Here is a 20,504-nt window from a genome sequence, read left to right as displayed (position 1 = left end):
TTTTTTTTTTTTTTTTTTTCAAGCATGTTTAGAGTTGCGTATTCACTACAATCAGCCAGCGGATAAGATGTTGAACTTTGTCTGACCCTTGTTCAGTTAAAAGCTAATTGTAACGCATTCCCACCCACTTGCCAATTAAACCCATATGTCGTATATACATATGTATCTACTTACATAAATACACACATAAAAGTATGTGCATCTTTAATAGGGATGTGTGCATATATATTTGTATGTTTTATGTTCTACATATCTTATGCGTACATACATAAGTTCTAAAAAAATACATATTTACATAAGTCCAAATGTCCATGTCAAAGTGGTTATGCCTTTATGCCCCATAACGGTACATAAATATGAATGTATGTACTATAAATACATTAACGATTGCATTCGCTTCCCTCTGTTTTAGTACAAGTGCTAATTAATTTCAACAATTTTATCGAGCTTGAAGCCGTTTTAATGAAAATTTTTGTGGAAAAAACAACAACTTACATTTTGGTAGAAGTTACAGCTGCTACATATTTCGGAGATAACCTCATCTCCTCATCAGACTTCGTTCACTGGGATTAGATCCATCGTCCCCAGCGGTCAAAGCCATTAGTCTACCCACTGAGCTAAGTTCGCCACGTAAACTGTTGTTGCTTTTTCCACTTTTTTCTTGTGCTAATCCCACTACAATCAAGCGCAGCTATTCCGCTGCTATTTACACTTGATCTTGTGATTGTTTTGATTTTGTTAATAATTCTATTTTTAGAATTTTTTGACTTTTAGGTGTGCTCGTCCTTAAATTATTTGTTTTTGCTATTTTTTGGCTCAATCAAATTGTTGAATATAATTGTTGTAAGGCCATTAAATAACAAAAACAAAGCATCTAATTTTTATTATTTATATAGAATATGCAGAATGCAATTTGGCAAGTTTGCTTAAAAACCAGTTTGAGTTATAAAGTACTAAATACATACATACGATACATATGGATGCATGCACACTAATGTACATACATACATATATGCACGTATGCATACTTCGGTACATATTTTAAATACTTACAAATTTTTAATAAGTCGTCATTTCACTTTGATTTGTTAACACATTTCTATTTGCTTAGGCATTTCTCTGAATTCTTAAAAATTTTACTAATGAAAATAACTATTAGGGAGTTCACAAAGTGTGGCTTACTGTCGTATTGTTGTAGATCGTATTTTCGTAAAATTACTAACATAGCTGTGAAAATTCAAGATCTACAACTATACGACAGTATACAACCTACCTTGTAAGCTCCCTAATTTACTATGAAGTATTAAAACTGAAAGTAGAGATGTTTATATAACCTTTCTGATATAATTGCATTCAGTTTTAATGCAACCCTGCGCAAGTTTTGGGAGGGTACCGTTCAATACTTAAAATATAAACACTAGAAAACCGAAAATATTTTTTCATACAAAATTTTACAGTTTACAAAAAGCTTTCAGACCCGCGAGCTTGCCGGGGCGTTTCCAGTTTATAAAATTGATGTTAGAATTAATCTGGGACTTACCTGTCATCACTGATGTTAATTCTGACTTTGCAATTTAAAAGGAATTTCTTCTGTCAAGCGTTCTACCAGGCATTAAAATCACCGATGACAGTTAAGTCTTAAGTGGATTTTTATATCAGAATCTAATTTTTATGAAAAGTACAGATAGAGGGTATTGAATATACGCGGTATCGATACAGTTAGAAATTAGGAACGGCCACTCGTGGCTGTTTTCACTAAGAGGAGAAATTCTAGAATAGCTCCAGCAAGATTGCAGCGCTAGTATGCCCTACTAATATTGTAATAAAATGGATGCGCCATTTACATTTTCCAACAACAGAACTCAGTTATCTAAGCTATTCCCGAGTCGGTATACTCTTTAAGAAGTGATTATAAGAAAACATAAGTAAATTCTTTTCACAACTTATTTCAATTTCACATATCGTGCTTGCACACATTTACATACATATGTATATATTTGCTTTTGTAAGCCAATGATTCATAAATCCCAACATACGTTTTACACTTAGCAGTTAAATTAACAGGTTAATTAGCGTTGCGAATACAAAAAACACTTGTGTAAATCGAACACCTCAGATGTGCGTATGTATCGGTGTTCCATATATATATACATTATTTATGTACATTCACTCACTTGCATGCGAACGTATATAGAGCGATTGCCTTTTGAATGTAAATAAATACCCGCATTCAACTTGACAGGTGTATGTGAAAAGGGCAAAACGAAGGAAAAATAAATAAAATTTGTGAAAACAGTGACATTTAGTCACCGCCCGTGAATATCTACAGTACTATGAACTTGTGAGGAAATAAAATAATTACCTTAAAATTGCCTTTGAGGTTTTTTACCTTCGATTATATGTAGGTACTGAGCATTCACAAATTGACGCTTACAATTAAAGTATGCACGCTTGTGCAACAATGTATACACATATATGTATTTAAATATGTACCTATGTAGTTACATGAGTATTGTAGAATTTAGACAAAAAAAAAACTCGTTAATCGCAAAAAAAAATGCTTTAAATGCCTAATTATTTTAATCACACCAGCGACCGATGTAGGCAAGTACATTTGCGTGTGGAAAGCTGGCGGTGTTACGTGAGTTCGTATCTTACTTCGTAGATGGAGCTGTAAGATTTAGAATGGCTTCTCCTTAACCTTCGAGCGGAGTTTTGTTTGGTACGTCTACTAGTCTAGATTTGCATATGGGATATACATATAAAGTCGAAATTTTTATATTTCTACATTATAAGCTCGGCCAAGTTATGTCTAAAATATTTGCCTTACAATACCCATTGTATGTATGTACATATGCATGTATGTATAGTATGTATATAAAAATTAACTAAAGTGAGTTACATTCCTATAGTAAATCACTCAACTCAGCATAACTCAAAACTTAAATGAGTGAGTATGAATTGTACTAAAGTAACTCAGTGGCATACAAATATTATTTTCCCATATAGAAGAGACTCTTCAGATCTATCCTATCTCAAAGCGTAGTAAATTCATTAACTTAATCAATGTTTGAACTTTTGTTTTTGCGGAAAAGATTATTAAGCTTAATGTTCATAGTTGTTGAGAATGGCTAGTCACACGATTGGATTCAGTGTCCGGGAAGTTCCGGAGCTTCCGGGTAATACGTACGTTGATCGTATGGAGCAAGAATGTAGTTTGCCAATCAGCCATAGTAACTCAAAAAGTAAGAATTCCTAAACATTAAGAACTCATCAAATTTTTACTCAACGTCCTTATTGTCTCTGTACATTACGGTGACCATCCGTCCTGTATTATACGGGACAGTCCTCTTTTTTTTACCCATTGTCCTGTTAATTAATTTATTTTATACGGGACGCTAAATGTTCTGTATTTCTTTTAATGTCCCGTATTTGGTATTTCGCCCACTTAAGAGCTCATTAAAATGGCATGTCTATGAACGAGTTTTAAGTGATGTTGGTATGTGATCGTAATTTTCTCCATAAACAGTTATTATTTTCTAATCTGAATGCCTGTGATTCGAATCGAGGATAACATACAGTGACTAAAATAAAAATTAGCACTCGACATTTTAGTAAGTTTTGGATATTTTCCTTAGTTTATTTAAAATTTATTATTTATGAAAGAAAAGCTCTTTCCTAACAAAAATCATATAATATCAAATTACCAACTTTGTGCCAAAAAACTACAAAAATTAATTCTGCAATATTTCACTTACTCTGTACGAAAAAATACGCCACACCGTCAACAAAAACAAAAATTTCCAAAAACTAATGGCAAGCCTTAGCGACTTAATATTGCGCTTTATTATACTAAAATTTAACGAATTTTTTAAACAAATTTTTCGGGGTAAAAATCTCGAGAAAATTATCCTACAAATTTTTGATTTTACTAAAAGGATACTGTTTCAGGGCTAATACATCTAGGTTCATTGAAGGAGGCTTTCAGATCTGTAAGCTGTGGTGGAAAGAATTTGCAAAATTATTTTTGTCCCGTATTCGGCTCTCATAAATATGGTCACCGTACTGTACATACATAAGTGGACTATTATTTACTTTTTTTTTTTACTGTGCGAATGATGTCATCACTTTGGAATTTAGTTATGAGATTAAGTTGCAATCAGATTGTTAATCTAAGTAAGAATCCTCCCTTAACTGAAGTCAACGACAGCGCTTTCCCTTTTAGCTATACATTCGCTTCCTGTGGGCAGAAATGAGCACATATATATATAAATATTTCAGATTGGTTTGAAAAGGAGAGTTTATTTACCCAGCATAGTTCCTCGCTTGAAGCAACTAAGTGTTGTTTTCTAGGTTAACTGTTGTTTTGGAGTCTTATTTGGTTGCTCTCAAACTATGTATTTGATGATTATGTTGATTTTACGAGCTTACTGTTCTTACTTATGGCGGATATTCTAATAGCCCATGTATGTATGTATGTACTATGTATATGCATACGTATGTATGTATGTATGTATATGTGTATAAATACTTTGTTGGCTTCTAGACTTAGAGAATTAGAAAGCACTTACGCTTGGAACAGCGACAATATACTCGTAGTAAGTACAGGGTGTCCGATGGCCGAATTAGGAATCAAACGCAAAATTAAAAAAGAATTAATAATGATAAAAGTTTATTTCAATAACTATTACAAAGAAGACAAGTGCGGATTTTGTTTGTTTTTTTAAATTATGTCGACTTGAAATCTAGCCTCCGTACTCCGTGCCACTAGCTGGAGAAGAGATGTCGGCATACTACTAGCCTCGCGAACGATATTTTCTTTTAGTACTGAGATGGTCGATGGTTCTATAGACTTTACTTTTGAGATACGCCCACAGAAAAAAATCCATAGGGGTAAGATCGAGAAAAATATCCATAGGTGGTTTGGGGAGAAACTTCAAATTTAAAACCTAATGCTGCCACCGGACACCCTTTATGTTATCATACATAAGTACATATCTAAGACTAAAGCAGCAAATCTATTTGTTGAAAATTTTGGATGTTTGAATTACAACATACTGAGTTTTTAAGTCAGTTAATCTGTAATAAATAACTGCATAAAGTATAACTTTGTGAATGCCACTTCACGACCATTCACTTGTATTACGTAAAATTGAAATCGGGGTATAGGCTTTCTTGATGTCTAGAGATGAAAATGATTGATAACGCTTAATAGGTTTTTTTTTTAAATATTTATCATAAAGTGCAACCAAGTCGAAAATCGATTTATGCGCTACTTTCATAATTAAAGTACATTTCCGCTGAAAAATTGTCCGAAAAATTAATTTGTCTGGCAGTGAAAATACATCTTTTTTGTGGAATGATCGAATAAAGAACTTACGAAAGCAAGATTCAAGTTCTTATGCTATACCGCAAACTGAATCCGTTCTAAACTTTGACTTATTTTGGACAGAAAGGTCTCTGCTTGCTTTTCTATTCTTCAATTTGTATCTTTTCAGAATTTTTAGCATTGCTTAGGTATTTATCTCCAAGGAGTATTGGTTTCAATACTTACAAGAGCTGACGAAGGAATTTTTTCTTCTTTACAAACTTTCATTTATTATAGAATGTTTCGTCTCATTCAGTTTTCACTTTGTGCTTTTGCGGTTATTTCTCTCCGAATGTTGACCTTTTTAGCAAAGCAACGTCTTCGGTATGAATACCCCCAAGGTTGGTTATCATACATACACTTGCGATCAGCTAATTAAGCCAGCAACGTTTTGACCAATGTTGGCTATTTTTCTTTTGTTTATTTCTTCATAAATGTCTAGCACACAAACTAACATTTCAAAATTATAAAAAATCTGCAAAATATCATCTAAATTTTCAATTTCAACTTTTTAGCAAGTTCAGCCTGGCACTTTATGATGCTAGTATTTAATGGACTAAAAAACTATATACCCCAAAAAAAAATTATGAAAAATCTGAAAATTTAGATGGAATTTTACAGATATTTTGTAATTTTTGCACAATTTTTGAAATAAAGAATTATATGGTGTTTGTTGTGTAATGAGCTAGGCTTATATGAAGAAATAATAACATTAAATAACAGAAGAAAAATAGCCAAAGCTTATAGAAAAAAATCTGACTTAATCAGCTGATCCCAAGTGTATGTACTAAATGTACGTATGCATATTTGTTATGTATGTATTTTTTTATTGATAAATGCACACAAAGCTATTTAATAGAAACAGCTGCTGGATACGTAAAATACGTAAATAAATTCACCCATATTCCTGAACTACTCTTTCTGAAGTCTACAACCAAGTATATATCGACGGCTGAGAGGAATATCGACTTATCTCGGTCGCCGATTCGAAAACGGCCGATCTCAGAAAATTTCATCATGTTTTCAATATATTTTCAGTTGAGATCGGGCGTTTTTGCATCAAATTCTGAAGTAGGGCGTTCTTGAGCCATTTCCTGAGATAGGGCTGCCGAGATGGGTCGATCTTCCACTCAGCCGTCGATAGGTATGTATGTATATGTGATCATACTCATGCAACCGTTTCTCGTAAAAGACTTAATGACTGTTTCATTCGAAATTATTATTGCCAACATTTTACTTATAAATATGCCACTAATCTACAAGAGTTTCTCACAAACTTACGGTTGCAGCTTCACTCTCTGAATAATTTTCCTGTACATACATATTTAGTTACAAAAAAGCTATACCTCACAAATGAAAATACCATTAGCCGTGCCTATTTATATGCAAACATATTTACGTATACTGTATATGTATGTGCATATGTATCAATAAAGACTGAAAAGACTGAAAGCTAAAATAAAAATCCCGCAAAACTTGTTTGAAAATTGTTACGAAAATTCTCAAAGTAAAACGCAGAAATATTTGACTTGAATACCAAGTTTGCAGTCAAAGTTGTTCACAACAACAATCAGTAATAACGCATCAGTTAGGAAAACAAAAGAGATGAATGGTAAAAAAAAAAGAACAAACAAACACCAACACACAGCTGACATCATCTTTGGGAACTGCACTCAAAACAAACAAGTGGTGGGGGCACAATTAGCGTTGGATGGGGGGGCCATTTGAGTAGCAAAGCAACTTTAGCCGTTTCCACTCACTCGCTGAATGGCTCAACGCGATTTGAGTGATGTCTAAAAACAACTTTTTTTATTTAACAATTGCTGACCACGAATGAGTTCAGCTCTGTTCGGTTTTGTAAAGTTTACTCATTTAAATAAATGCTAATGCGACAGTTTACTTGTAGTGACCACAGTGGCGCTCTATTAAGGCAAACAAATACGTACATGTTTAGTGAAACCTCGATATAATGAACCTTGATAGAATGGAAAAGTCAATATAACAAACTTTTTGCTGAGTCCCTTGAAAATAAACCCGCAGTTGGGAAATTTTCCAATAAAAAAAAAATGATTCATAGATATGACGCTGATGCCGAAATTATGCACTCACGATTTAAGTCCCGTTAGCAAAAGCCTCGATGTAACAAATCTTGTCTCAAAAGCCTCGGCATAGCGCGAATTCTAAATAAATTGACGATTCGGGACCCGCTATAAAAATCCTAAGCTATACTTATTTTTTTTTTTTAATTTGCATTTTTCGTTGTATCGAGGTTTAACTTCATTATACTATCACGGATACACTGTACCTGTTTTATACTTACATATGTACGTATGTATGTAGATGTGGCTCAGTGGCTTCGGGGTGAGAAAACTCATTGGGCTTGGCACTTTTCTGGCGATTCCACTCAAAACAAAAGTGAACAACAGACCGGTATTCACTCCACCGTAGTGGCGCTGTGCTGTCGATGATAAAATTACTACGGCTTTTATGTATGAGCGGTTTTGAGTGTTTATACATAAGTGTGTGTGGGTGTGTGTGTGTGTGTGTGTTGCATATACAATTTGACAGCGACAAGTAAGTAAGTCAGTAATCCAGTTCGGTGTTTGGGTGCCCACGCCCGCCACAGTTGCGCCCGTATCGTGCTACTTACAAGACGTCTTCTACGCAGCGTTCTCTCAGGTTAGCGCAAAGGAAGTGTTGTGTTTTTGTCGCCTTGTTAAATATCATTTAATTAATTTTTAAATTTAAATTAAAAAAAAAAATAATAAATTTGCAACAATCGTAGATATTTTTATCGTTCAAAGAATTCTCACAATTTTAAATTCGAGGCGAAAAGCTTTAAGTTTTTCGGATGCTGTAAAAATCGCTTTGAATTTATTTGCATAAATACATATATATTTTTATATCAAGTGTGTTAACTTTGAGAAACAGTTATATTTGGAATATAATCAATTGGGGTATTCACAACGGTGTCGTAAGTGACGTATTGTTGTATGCCGTAAATTCAAGAAGCTTAAATAAATGGCCAGAGGACTTGAAAGCACCTCCAACTATTTTCTAACACCGTGAAAATTCAAAATATGACTTTTTTTTTTTAGTTTACGACAAACAACAATACGACACTACGACACCGTTGTGAATGCCCCAATTATAAAATTGAAAAGAATACATACATATCGAAAAATTATTTTAATAGCCTTAAGTGATTGTTATTAAAAAAAAAAAAAAACTTGAATGATTACTTCATAAACTTGGCCACTCAATTATAAAACGTTAACATTTTGGGTGCTGAAAAATTGATTCTTACATACATATATATGTATAAATGTATGTATGTCTATATAGACAATTCTAATGATTTTTTCGTTTTTCTCTTTTTACACAAATTCCTAATGCATTCCGATGATGAAGTTCAATTTGTGAATTAACTCCACCAATTCAAATTACAAAAGAAACGAAATGGTTTCAGCAGTTAAATCGTTGTTGGCTATCGCCGTTATTGCCAGTGTTGCCTGCTCAGGTAAGTTTACAGATTTTGTTTTGAAGATTGTTAAAAAAATATTATATAAAAGATTGTAAAAAATTAAAAACTAATGTAAACGAAATATTATAAACTGAGAAAAACTTTAGACAAAAGAAAATAAAATAAAATACGTAACTCAAGAAAATGAAATCAAACAAAACAAAATAACAAAATTCAAACAAATTAAAAATGAAATACAATAAATAAAACAAAATAAAACGAAAAGAAGGTTTTATTTTAAGTTATTTATTTCTTTTAAACTGAATTTAATATTTTTTCTTAGTTATTTCATTTAATAGGTATTAATTTACATATTTTATTTTAACTAAAATAAATTTTAAACTTAATAAAATTTTTTATTGCATTTCACTTAACTTTTACAAAATAAAATAAAATGAAATTAAATTAAATTAAACCAAATTAAATAAAACGAAATAAAAAATAAAACAAAATACAGTAAAATAAAGCAAGATAAAATAAAAAAATTAAATAAAAAGTTTTAATGTCAATGTTATTGTGGCTTATTAACATTTTATTTTTAATATATTTATTGAGCTTTGTACCACGATTGTTTTTGAAGTCTAGAAAAAAGAAGTCTGATGAGGAGATGTGGTGATCTCCAAAATAGCTGCTATAACTTCTACCGCTAAGACTTTGTTGCTTTTTCAATTTTTCCTAATAAACAATTAAAATTTGTTTTTGAATTTTTTTCTACATTTAGCCCATAATTAAATACAAGTAATTTTTAAGCAAAAAATACAAAAGACTTCAATTCTCAGATCAATATTTAAGAGTACCACGACTTGATAACCTCCTCCTTTTTTGAAGTCGGTTAAAAAAAAACACCTTTTTTATTAGTTGTGAAGAACGATTTATTCAAAATAAAACTTAGCGCTGCATATTTATTAGAAGTCGTGGGGAATCGATGAAATTGTGACAATGTATTGCAAGAGGCTAAATTAATTTTTTCATACTAATTCCACATAGAAAAACAATAAAATTATTTAGACAAGAGCAAATATCTCCTACACATCTCTACTAAATTGAATGGTTCGTTTGAACACCAGGTGCAGTCTAAGCTGAATCACTTTTACCGCTGTGGGAGGCTGGAGTTGAATTTCGGAAATGTCCACTACACAGCGCCACCTGGTGGCAGAAGAAATTAATTTTGCAATGGGTCCTTTGCTCACCTGTGAAACAGGTTGAGAAATGTGGGAGAAGGGCCTTCCAGTTGTATGCAATTTACATACACGAAATAAAAAAAAAATAAATTTATATTAAATAAATGTTTCATTGACTTAAAAAAAAATAAAAAAATTGTAAAAGGTATTATTTCAGAAAAAATAAAAAATATACTTTCTGAGTCCATATTAAATGCTTAGTAAATACATACATATGCTTATTCAAATTGTTTCATTTTTCGTGAATCATTTGACCACAGCTAAGATCTGCACTAGGACAATCTAAATGTTATTTTTCAACTTCCTGTTGTTGAGCAATAATAACACCACAATTTTTAAGATGTAAACGTATTTATCAATAAGTAATTAAAACAATTAAAAATTTATTAAAAAAAAAGTATCGCAATCATTCACATTTCCTTTAATAAAGAAATTATTTATTTCTCCCCCCCCCCCCCCTACAGCTTTTGCCGTGCAGTGCTATCTCTGTGACTCAGCCACCGAGCCAAAGTGTGGTGTGAAATTCGAAGCGAGCGATAGTATGAAATTCGATTGCGCACGCGTCTCCCCGCCACGTTTCCTGCAGAACTTCTTCAATGTACACAATGCCACCGGCTGTATGAAGAAAGTCCTGGATGGTAAGTGATAAATATTCAAGTAATAAATATATGCATGCGTATACATATACATTCATACATTCACCCTTCAACATACATACATACATACTACATATGAGCATACATATAATATACATATGTACATATGTGGCAACTGCTGTGCTACAACCGTGCGTGCCACAAACTGTACTTCATTTCGTGACATAATTTCTCCCAAACGAACTAATAAAGTTGAAAGTGTTTTTTTTTTCGTAACAAACTTTTTCAGTTAGCACATTTTTATGGCTGCTTAGGGTGTGTGAGAGACTGTACGTTAAACTAATATACGAATGTAACAAACTTACATACATATAGTATAGTTTCCTAACTATTGCTAACCGCCAAATATGTCAGTGATGTCATTTTGTACCTGGAGATTTTGTTAATTTATTTGCAAGTGTAATTATATATTTCTACATACCTATGGATGTACATATGTACATATATGCTTAGTATACAACTTTACACAAATATACATACATATTCACACGCATACATATTGCTTATGAATGTGTACGTGTTGTGTGTGGCGTGTCTTCATGTCGTCGTCATGCTATTGCGCTTTAACTTTTAAGCGAAGCTTCCAGTCGAGCGGCGGAAACCCATGACCGGTTTTTGTGTCATTTCATTTTCAACAATGTTCTCAAAGGTGTAGTAATTTTGTAAATATAAACTATGTGAAACATACTATGCACATTCTCGTATTTGTATATGAAGTCATAAAGATAAATAGCTTATTTATTCAATTATTATTTCCCAAATACACACACAGTCATTCGTAAGCAATTGCAAATTAATCTTCTTCTTGGCAAACATATGTATTTACATTTACATACTTTCACAACTGTATTTGTATTTACTATAATGACACTTGTGTAAGGGGAAAACAATTTTCCAATGCTTTAAAATGACGACCGACCCACCTGAATTACGCGCACCTATATGTGGCGTTCCTGGACGAATATCGAGCGTGAAGTATGTATGCGAGTACATTTTTCAATTTCAGATTAATCGTGCCGAACATTTTATATTAATAGTTTAAAAAAGTTGCAACTTTTAGATAATTTTCGGATATCGCACTTTTATGACCAGCACTTTGTTAAGGTCAGGTTGGTGTAGCTTTCTTCGGTTTTAATTTTATGATCGCCTTTGGAAAATACAAGCATCGAGGTAAATAGAAACAGATATGTATTCCATACATCGATCGACATTGCGTGATCTTTCATTACAAACTTTTGCTCAATTGGACGTAAAAAAGGCTTGAATGGTCTAATTAAAATTAATAAATGAAATAACCAATGAGTAGCACAAATATTAACATACCAGAGTAATTGCAAACAATAATGAATTATGTACTTTACATATGTACATACATACATTAAGGTGGTCAAAAAAAAAAATCCAGTGTGTGTTCTATAGCGAGAAAAGTATACCCCTGTTTTGTTTTTTTTTTTGAAAACAAAAAATATTTAGAAGTCACTCAAAGCGCTCAACCTTATACCTTATATTTTATATAGGGAAAAAGAAGTATTCGTAGAAATTTTATAGAATTTATGAAAATCGATATTTTTCGATCGGAAAATTTTGTTTCTCTGCAGGAGACTGCCAATAATAATACCCATTGTTTATTATAGATACCATTTTTAATAATAGCGATTTTTATGGGTCCACTCCATTGCATTTATTCAAGTTTTTAGGGGTCTTTTAACAAATAGTTAGTAACAGAAAATATTTAAGTAAACAATTGAATACGGTTATTGGAAGTCTTCGGAAGAGAAACAAAGTTGTCCGATATTGATGTTCAAGAATTCTAAAACCATTTCTACGAAAACTTATTTTCTCCATATAAAATACATGGAAAAGTTTGAGCGCTTTGAGCGACCTCTAAAGAGTTTTTGATTTCGAAATAAAAATAACAGGGCGATAAGTTTTTTTTGGTGTAGAACAATTCCATTCCATTCCAATAAATTCCGACTTTACTTTTTTACCACCCTAATGTATATAAATACATCCAGTTAGACATAAATGCGTTTATAATTGCTTTGCCACTTCATCTTTGAATGCGTAACTGGCATGGAATAAAGCGCAGAAAACAGAAGTGCATATTTAGTTAATTATCTATAACAAATGTGTATATATGTACATACATACATACATACATAGTACTGAGCCAATATGATGTGTACGTATTTATATGTAAGATTATATTCATATTAAGAACACAATATTCTGACAGTTCCATATATGTACTTACATATGTATAGCTTATATCATCATCAATTCAAAAGCAAAAGGAAAAGGCGAAAGCAAAACCAAAGCTTAACTTTTTTTTTTTTAATTTTGGGACAACTTAATAATAGCAATACTATCGATGTGTATCTGTATGTATGTATATTGCACACATATTGAATAGATCTCGAAGAATTCTTCATCTAACTTTTTAGTAAGACCTATATTTAGACATAAATTCATTTGTGGATGAGATCATATTGAGGTTAAGTGGCTAGAACTGCAACTACAAGTATGTATATGATTTGTGTGTATACATACATACATATATGTATATAGTATATATACAAATGTACAAGTGGGTGTAGTGGGTTCGATGACACGGCACACATCCATATTTATACGAAAGCATATGTTTGTTTGTAGAAAATTGGCATGACTGAATTAATTGCAAAAAGCTGAGTAACTAAATAAGATCGACAGATGAGTTTGGTTTGTTTATCATTTACCTTTCCATTACTTCCACGCAGTTAACTCGTTAAATGGACTAGTATGTTATCTTTGCCCCTTAATTTTCGCCTGGATAGGTTAGGTTAATTGGTTCGAAAGACCCCGTATAGCCAATTTGTCACATCCTTCGTGTTATCAGACTTAAACGATCTTCCATTATGGGTAAGTGGACCATATTAAAAAAAGCAAAGGTTACCTTACCATTTTTAAGATATTGTGGAACCAGTTTTTAGTTTAGTTGTCTACTCTTGTTAGCCAGAGATGCCTCTGCCAAAGCAATTTTGCCTTAAGTGCTCCAGAGCTGTGCAATTACTTAATACGTGCACCAACGTTAGCAATTCGTGGCCAGTTATCAGTCCCTCCCGAACTCGACAGTCATTCCTGGGTAAACTTGAAAAAAAAAATCGTTTTCAGATAATTGTGCTTAAGTATGGCCCTGTGTATTTTTCAGTCACGTTTTCGTGAACACGTGAACCTTTGGCCTGCAAGCCCACACGCCATCCATCCGCCTCAATCGGGACTGACCAACTTTTCCCGAATTCCCGCTATGACTTAGTCTACACATCCCCCCGACTGGTGGGAAAACTTACCATGCCCATGTTTTACCTCTAGGTAATGTATATTATCTTCCTGTATGGAAGGTTTCCCTCCCTCTCGTATCTCGTATTTTCTGACAAAGATTACTGGGTCTGCTTTGTATGCCTTCTCGGACTGCTTGTGAATATAGCGTAGTTTCCAGGATCGCATGGAGACACAAACCCCAAAGAGCAATGGCAGCATCGTCCGCAAAAGCAGATATTTTTGCCGCTTTGCCTTGAAACGCTTTGCGAACTATTCATTTATATTTATGTTTGTATGTACATAGGTCTACGGTTTGGAAAATTAAAGCTGAGCAGATTTTCTAAAGCTTCCTCACAGCTTTAAAAAGCTCTTCCTTATTCGTCATTAGGAGACCGCAAATCGTATTCTTTTGTAACTAAGTATAATGTTAAGCCTAGTTGCTTCAGAGGTATTTTCTATTTCGCCGCAGAAGTTTCTATATGAGATCGACCTCGCGTACCAGATTTCCCTTTTTTATACTTTATACCCAAGGGTTCCTAGTTTCTTATTCCACCACTTTTATTTCTATTATAATTTTGTAAATTATATGTAAATATGTATATGTACATATGTTATAAATGGGTGGAAGTTAAATAATCGATTTTCGGATTTACATTTCGTAAACCAAGAAAAAGTATAAAAACGCATAAAATTTGAATAATGGACGGAAAACCCATTCATACGTACAATTCCTATATATAAATATTGTACATACATATGTATGTATATGCACGTGAGAATGTTGGTTCAAATACTCTCTTCTCTTGCAATGCCGCTCAGTGTGGAAAATAGACTTCTTTTTGTGGAAAAAATCCAATGAAAATCTCGAAAACGAGAACATCTGACGAAATAAATTTAACAGTATTTTAAAGCTTTTGGGATTGATCATTTTGGAAAAATATTCTCGTTTTAAAAAATTTCAAAAATAGGGGTTTTTTCCTTTTATTTTGCCCAACATCAGTAGGCAATAACATTTTTAAGAAGTTTTAAAGTAAGTATTTTTGCTTTTCATGCTTCAAGCAATCCATTTCCATCATCGGAATAACCCTAAAACACATTTTAAAATTTCAAAAATTTTACTTTTGAAAATCGTAGTTATTTGTTCAACCAGAGGCATATTTCATAAAAGTGACAAGCGCGACAGTTGTCGCTTCTTCCGGAAAATTTCAGGGCCAGAATTATTGCCGACATTTGCTCTATTTCATAGACGCCTGTAGGCAACCGTGACAAGTTATTTAAAGCGATAGTGACAGTACTGGAAGAATGGTGCTGACAACTGTCACTCTGACAAAATTGTCGCGGCAATAGCGACAAAACTGAAGAGCTTCATATGAAAAAGTTTTAACAGGAGAATTTTGAAAGTTTGTTTATATATGTAGTATTTTCGCGCATTTCATTACTTTTCTATAATTTGAATATGTCTAAGAACTATTTTGTCAACGACAATTTTAGAACCCGACAATCACCATTTTTGCAGTTCTCAATAGAATTTTGCTTTGAACTGAAATGGTGCTGAACAATTGTTGTTATGAAACAAATCACACACCAAACTGTTGAATTGTCACTGAGAATACGGAAAATGCCAGTCGTGACAAATTGTTACAGAATAAAATCCCGTATTTTTGAAAGCCATTTGAAAGGTTATGGTAATTTTTAAAACCAGCGATTTTTTCTGAATTTTCAAACTAAAAAATAATGTTAAATTTATTTCGCCAGCTGTTCTCGTCGTTCTCGAGATATTAGATTTTGTCACAAACACAAAGTCAAAAGTTCATTCTCCACACTGTGCGCCGTTATTCATTCATTCGATTTGTATATCGGCGAGCATTCGCTTTCTATAATTTTGTTTTGTTTTTATTCCCTCATTTCGCTTTGTTTGCCTTGTATCAGCCGGCAATCGCTTGCACATACCGCTTTGTGGACCTGCACTGCGCACAGATGCATACATATATAAATACATATGTACATACACACTTACTAAAAATGGCTTTATAAATAAATCTGTGAATATTTACTATGCGCCCATCGATGAAGTAATCATCAGTTTTAAGATACTTATAATTTTAAATTCTGTCGATCAACTCAAAACAAAGCAAACTTGCTTCAGGAGCCTTACTTGTTGGTGGCTTTTTCAATGAATATACACATGCATGAATGTATGTATGTATATTTTGTATCAGCTCGAATCCAGTTGCTAAATATTTGAAAAATTCGTGCAGACAAAAATATTTCGAGGCGTACAAACGAAAAAAATTTTAATAAAATTCAAAAGAGAATTAAGCAACTAAGGGTTAAATGAACCAACCTTGTTTGCCGTTTATGCATTTGCATTGATGTGAATTGAATCTAAAAATGATTTTTTGTTTTTGTGCCCCTATGTATATGTACATATTTGAATAATAATTTGCATGTGTTGGTTTATTTCTTTCGTAAATATTAATTCATTATGCAGTGAAATCAATTTATTTATTTTTATTAATATTGCGGAAAGTCCAAACAACAAAGTGCGTTTTAAAATAAACCAGATTTTATTGAAAAACAAAACAACAAGTTTTTTTATCAAAACCAGTATTTATTCAAAATTTGTTCTTATGCCTCGAATCAGCTCTTCCAATGGCCTTAAAGCTCATCGAGGACAATCTCTGGAGCGACTTTCGGGTTGAGGTGGTGCTTTTAGCGCCGTATTGTAATGAAAAGTAGTTCAACTTCACTGAGCAGTATTCTGTGCGACAATTTTAAATTGATTCTAAAAATTTCCAGCTGAGAAATGCAAACATCGAATTTAAAAATAAATACATAATATTTATGTATACAAATATAAATAATAATATCCAATTACAATAAAAAAAAAAATAAAACAAAAACAAAAGTCACTAGGCCGCGAAGTGCTGTCGCAAATAAAACTGGTTTCAAGGTCAACAAAAGTGTAATTAAAATTCAATGTACAGACAATGCGAAGTACAAGCAGCTGACAGCGAAAATATTATTATTCTGTTACACACATATGTACATATATATAAAAAACAATACATACATATTTATAGCATTTTTATTCATAATTTCGCACACTTACATATACATATATAGCTACGAATCTACGTACACCCAAATCTGCATTTGCGCGCAAGCGCACATCACCAACAACACACTAGTGAATACTCTTATCTATGTACATACATATCTAGTTATGGACTTATGTATAATTACACGCATTAAAAATTCATTAAATTCATTGCGCCATTCGAGCTTATCTTTAATTGTCTCACTCTGATGACTCACACAGTTCTTAATCTTCTTCTGCTTCTCATTTTTTTTTTTACATTCCAGTGCCCGGTCACCCACAAATTATTCGCGCCTGCTACTTCGGTGATGTATCAAACACTCAATCGGGCTGCCAGTCGGATCCCTCTTTGCCATTCGTGAAGCAGCTGTCGTGCGACGTTTGCACTGGCAATCTGTGCAATGGCTCCAGCGCCACAGCTCCCATCGCCGCCGCCATCGTGCTCTTCTTCGCCATGGCACGCATGCTGTCCTAAATTGGCTGGCACTCACTGTCTCAGAAGTAGTAGAAAGCAAAATGTAGTCTAAGGCTGTTTCTTCTCTACACACAGCAATATTGCTATTATTATACAAATAAATATTTTATGCTTAGTTTGTAAATCTGTGCATTTTGGACGATCCTAATACATACATTTATTGTACAAGTCTTCTGTATTTTCTAAAGTTTTTCGTTTGATTTAATATATACTGTACTCGAAAGAGAATTTGCGCTTAGTTGCGCCGAAAAGTATGCTTCTTTTGCAGGTGCACATCTACATACATACATACCTACTATACTTACTTATGAACGATTGTATAAATTTTTAAATAATATAAAATAAATGTATGTAATTCTTAGTTTTACAAGGCTTTGTTTTTTAACAAAAACATCTAACATTTTATCTACCTTATGGGCAGTAGCGCTGGCGTTTCCACACGCGCCGGCGTCGCCGATTCTCTTTGAAGTTGAGCACCGACCGAAGTAGAGTCCGACCGATTAATCGGCATCGGCATCGGCTAGTATCGGCACAAAATTGAGCATCGGCATCGGCATCGGCCTTTTTTCGCCGATTCTTTGGAATTACTTTTCAAATGTTCAGGTGATGCGACAGCCAACTTTAAAAAAAAATTTGCAGACAGCTCACAAAAATTATTTTTATGGAGAACACTGCCGGCAAAAAAAAAATTGCCAAAAATTAACGGGATTTTATAGCAGCTTGAAACTTGCACTTCATTATACTAGAATGAAATGGTCTCAAAACTGCATACCAAATTCTGATTAACAAGTTTGAAATTTTGGTGAAAATAAGCAGAATTTTTCTAATTTTTGTACAAAGTTTGAAATCTCAATTTATATGGTGTTTGTTGTATACCAGCTAGACTTTTATAAAAAAAAATAATAATAAAATTTAATAAAAAAGACAAAATATGGCAATTCTTTCATTTTGTGGACCACTATATGTATGTACATACATACCTAGCATATAAGTTCTTATACATTGAGTGCAAAAGAGTGTATTTTAGTACAAAACGAAATGAAATTTTTGCTTAGCACCATATAAAAAAGTGTTTTATGTAATGTGCATAAATGTGATATATGTACATATATTTTACACATACATATGTATGTATGTACATACATGTGTATGTAATGTTGCATAACAAGCCAATTAATTCAATTATTTCTTTTCTTTTGTTTTTTTAACTCCGTGAAATGAACTGATTTTATGAATTAATACATATTCTTGTAATTTTTTACGGAATCGGCATCGGAAAAGAATCCCCATAAGCCGATTAATCGGCATCGGCTCTATTTGTATGTCTACTAGGGGATCACTAAACGAAATTAAACGATACCGATGCGTTTGCTATTGTTTGTTTTCGTTCTCTGCTGGTAAGTAGAAAATAAGACAAATCGACCCCCGTGCCAACTATCAACTTCCAGTGGCGTAACTTGGACATAAGCGCAGAAGCCAGCGAGAAAAGGCCAACTATATAAACTATATCTTCTTCTTTTTTTTTGGCGCTGTAACCGCCTAACAGGCTAACCTAATATTCGCGGCTTGCGTTTTGGTACGCATGCCGTCGAATTTGTTTTATTGCGTCACCCGAAATTGACTTGCATGCGTTTGCATTTGATTTCATTGAGCGAAACGTCAAATCAAAATGTCACGCAGAACAAAAATTGGAAATTGAGTTAGCTTCATACGCACGCCGTTCAATTTCGGTTGATCTCATACAAGTTGCATGTGCATGAGAAATTTTTGACAATAAATTGGCGGCGTGCGTGAATATTAGGTTAGCCGAGTTCAGCAAAGCATGCCAGTCGTTTCTGCTCTGTGTCAACTGACGCCAATTGGAAACGCCAAGTGAAGCCAAGTCCTATAAACCATATGGATCTTTCAAAAAAATAAAACACAACCAAAAGTGCAAAAAGCACTTCGAAACCATACTTGGTCATGTGGCTATAGTGGCGTTAGAGCAACGTAGAAAGTAATCTCTGAGTGGTACGCAACAATTTTTTTTTTTTTGGAAACAGTCTTGAATGAATGGAGGAAAAACAACGAAATATGACAAATCGCGTTTCACCAAGATAAATGCGAGTTCTCCACTTCTAGATAAATAAATTATTTTTAAGCACCCAAAACATCGCATTGATGGGTCATCCGCCTTATAGTCCTGATTTAGCACCAAATGGTTCTTTTTTATTCCCGTACATCAAGGATAATCTTCGCAGACAGCGATTTTCATCGCCAGAAGAAGCAGTTAATGCGTCAAAAGTCATGTTTTCACCAATCGGTTTGAGCTGTTGCAAAAGTGTATACATAAATCACGCTGATGAGTATCAAGAAAGGCAATTTGAGCGTTTCTTTCTTAGGCATACTAAGGACTTATTTAGTGACCCTCGTACATGTATACTCGGAAGCGCTATTTATTTAACAATGAGTATTACTAAGAATTCCTAAAGATGGAATGCTTTGCATGTAATGTTACTCATACGCCCCCTCCTGTTGACTTGTGATTTTAAATATATGCACATACATTAATTAATTTATTATACTAAATCAAATTATTTAATTCAGGAAGTATCTTACTAATAGTGGCTATCCATTTGCAATGAATTTCTACTTTTACAGATGACGATTACCTACTTACATATGTATGTATGTATGTTGCATTATGTTTATTCACGTTTCTACGTAGCAATTCATGATGTCACTCATACGCACTGTTGGTTACAGACCTGTAGTAATTTCAATAGCAGTACATAGCATAGTAGTAGTAATATAGTCAAAAGGCATCACTTATCAAAGTCTGCAGTAAATTTAATGTCAAGTCGTACTGTGGCAGCATGATTCAATTATTAAAGGTTTTGTAAGTAGCTTTTTTCTAAAATT

At 33.2% G+C, this 20,504-nt stretch overlaps 1 protein-coding gene across 1 annotated transcript; it reads left to right on the top strand.

Moving 5' to 3' along the window:
* The first annotated feature begins 7,940 nt into the window (after positions 1-7,940).
* Positions 7,941-17,790, top strand: LOC118741405. Its single transcript, XM_036473373.1, has 4 exons — positions 7,941-8,047; positions 8,780-8,888; positions 10,537-10,710; positions 17,395-17,790. The coding sequence occupies exons 2-4, from the start codon at positions 8,828-8,830 to the stop codon at positions 17,601-17,603; spliced, it is 444 nt and encodes a 147-aa protein (XP_036329266.1). The 5' UTR covers positions 7,941-8,047; positions 8,780-8,827; the 3' UTR covers positions 17,604-17,790.
* The last annotated feature ends 2,714 nt before the right edge of the window (positions 17,791-20,504 follow it).

The sequence above is a fragment of the Rhagoletis pomonella genome, unplaced genomic scaffold (assembly GCF_013731165.1).
Source record: "Rhagoletis pomonella isolate Grant_MI unplaced genomic scaffold, Rhpom_1.0 Rhpom_scaffold_00006, whole genome shotgun sequence".
NCBI classification, from domain to species: Eukaryota; Metazoa; Arthropoda; class Insecta; order Diptera; family Tephritidae; genus Rhagoletis; species Rhagoletis pomonella.
Note: the sequence above shows the minus strand (reverse complement) of the source record. Positions and strands in the feature narration are given on the sequence as shown.

What these genes read in the sequence shown, in the direction of transcription:
- LOC118741405 (XM_036473373.1), top strand. Translation starts at nt 8,828, where the DNA reads ATGGTTTCAGCAGTTAAATCGTTGTTGGCTATCGCCGTTATTGCCAGT. An exon ending in TGCCAGTGTTGCCTGCTCAG is followed by an intron (nt 8,889 to 10,536) that starts GTAAGTTTACAG and finishes CCCCCCCTACAG; the next exon opens with CTTTTGCCGTGCAGTGCTAT. An exon ending in TATGAAGAAAGTCCTGGATG is followed by an intron (nt 10,711 to 17,394) that starts GTAAGTGATAAA and finishes TTTACATTCCAG; the next exon opens with TGCCCGGTCACCCACAAATT.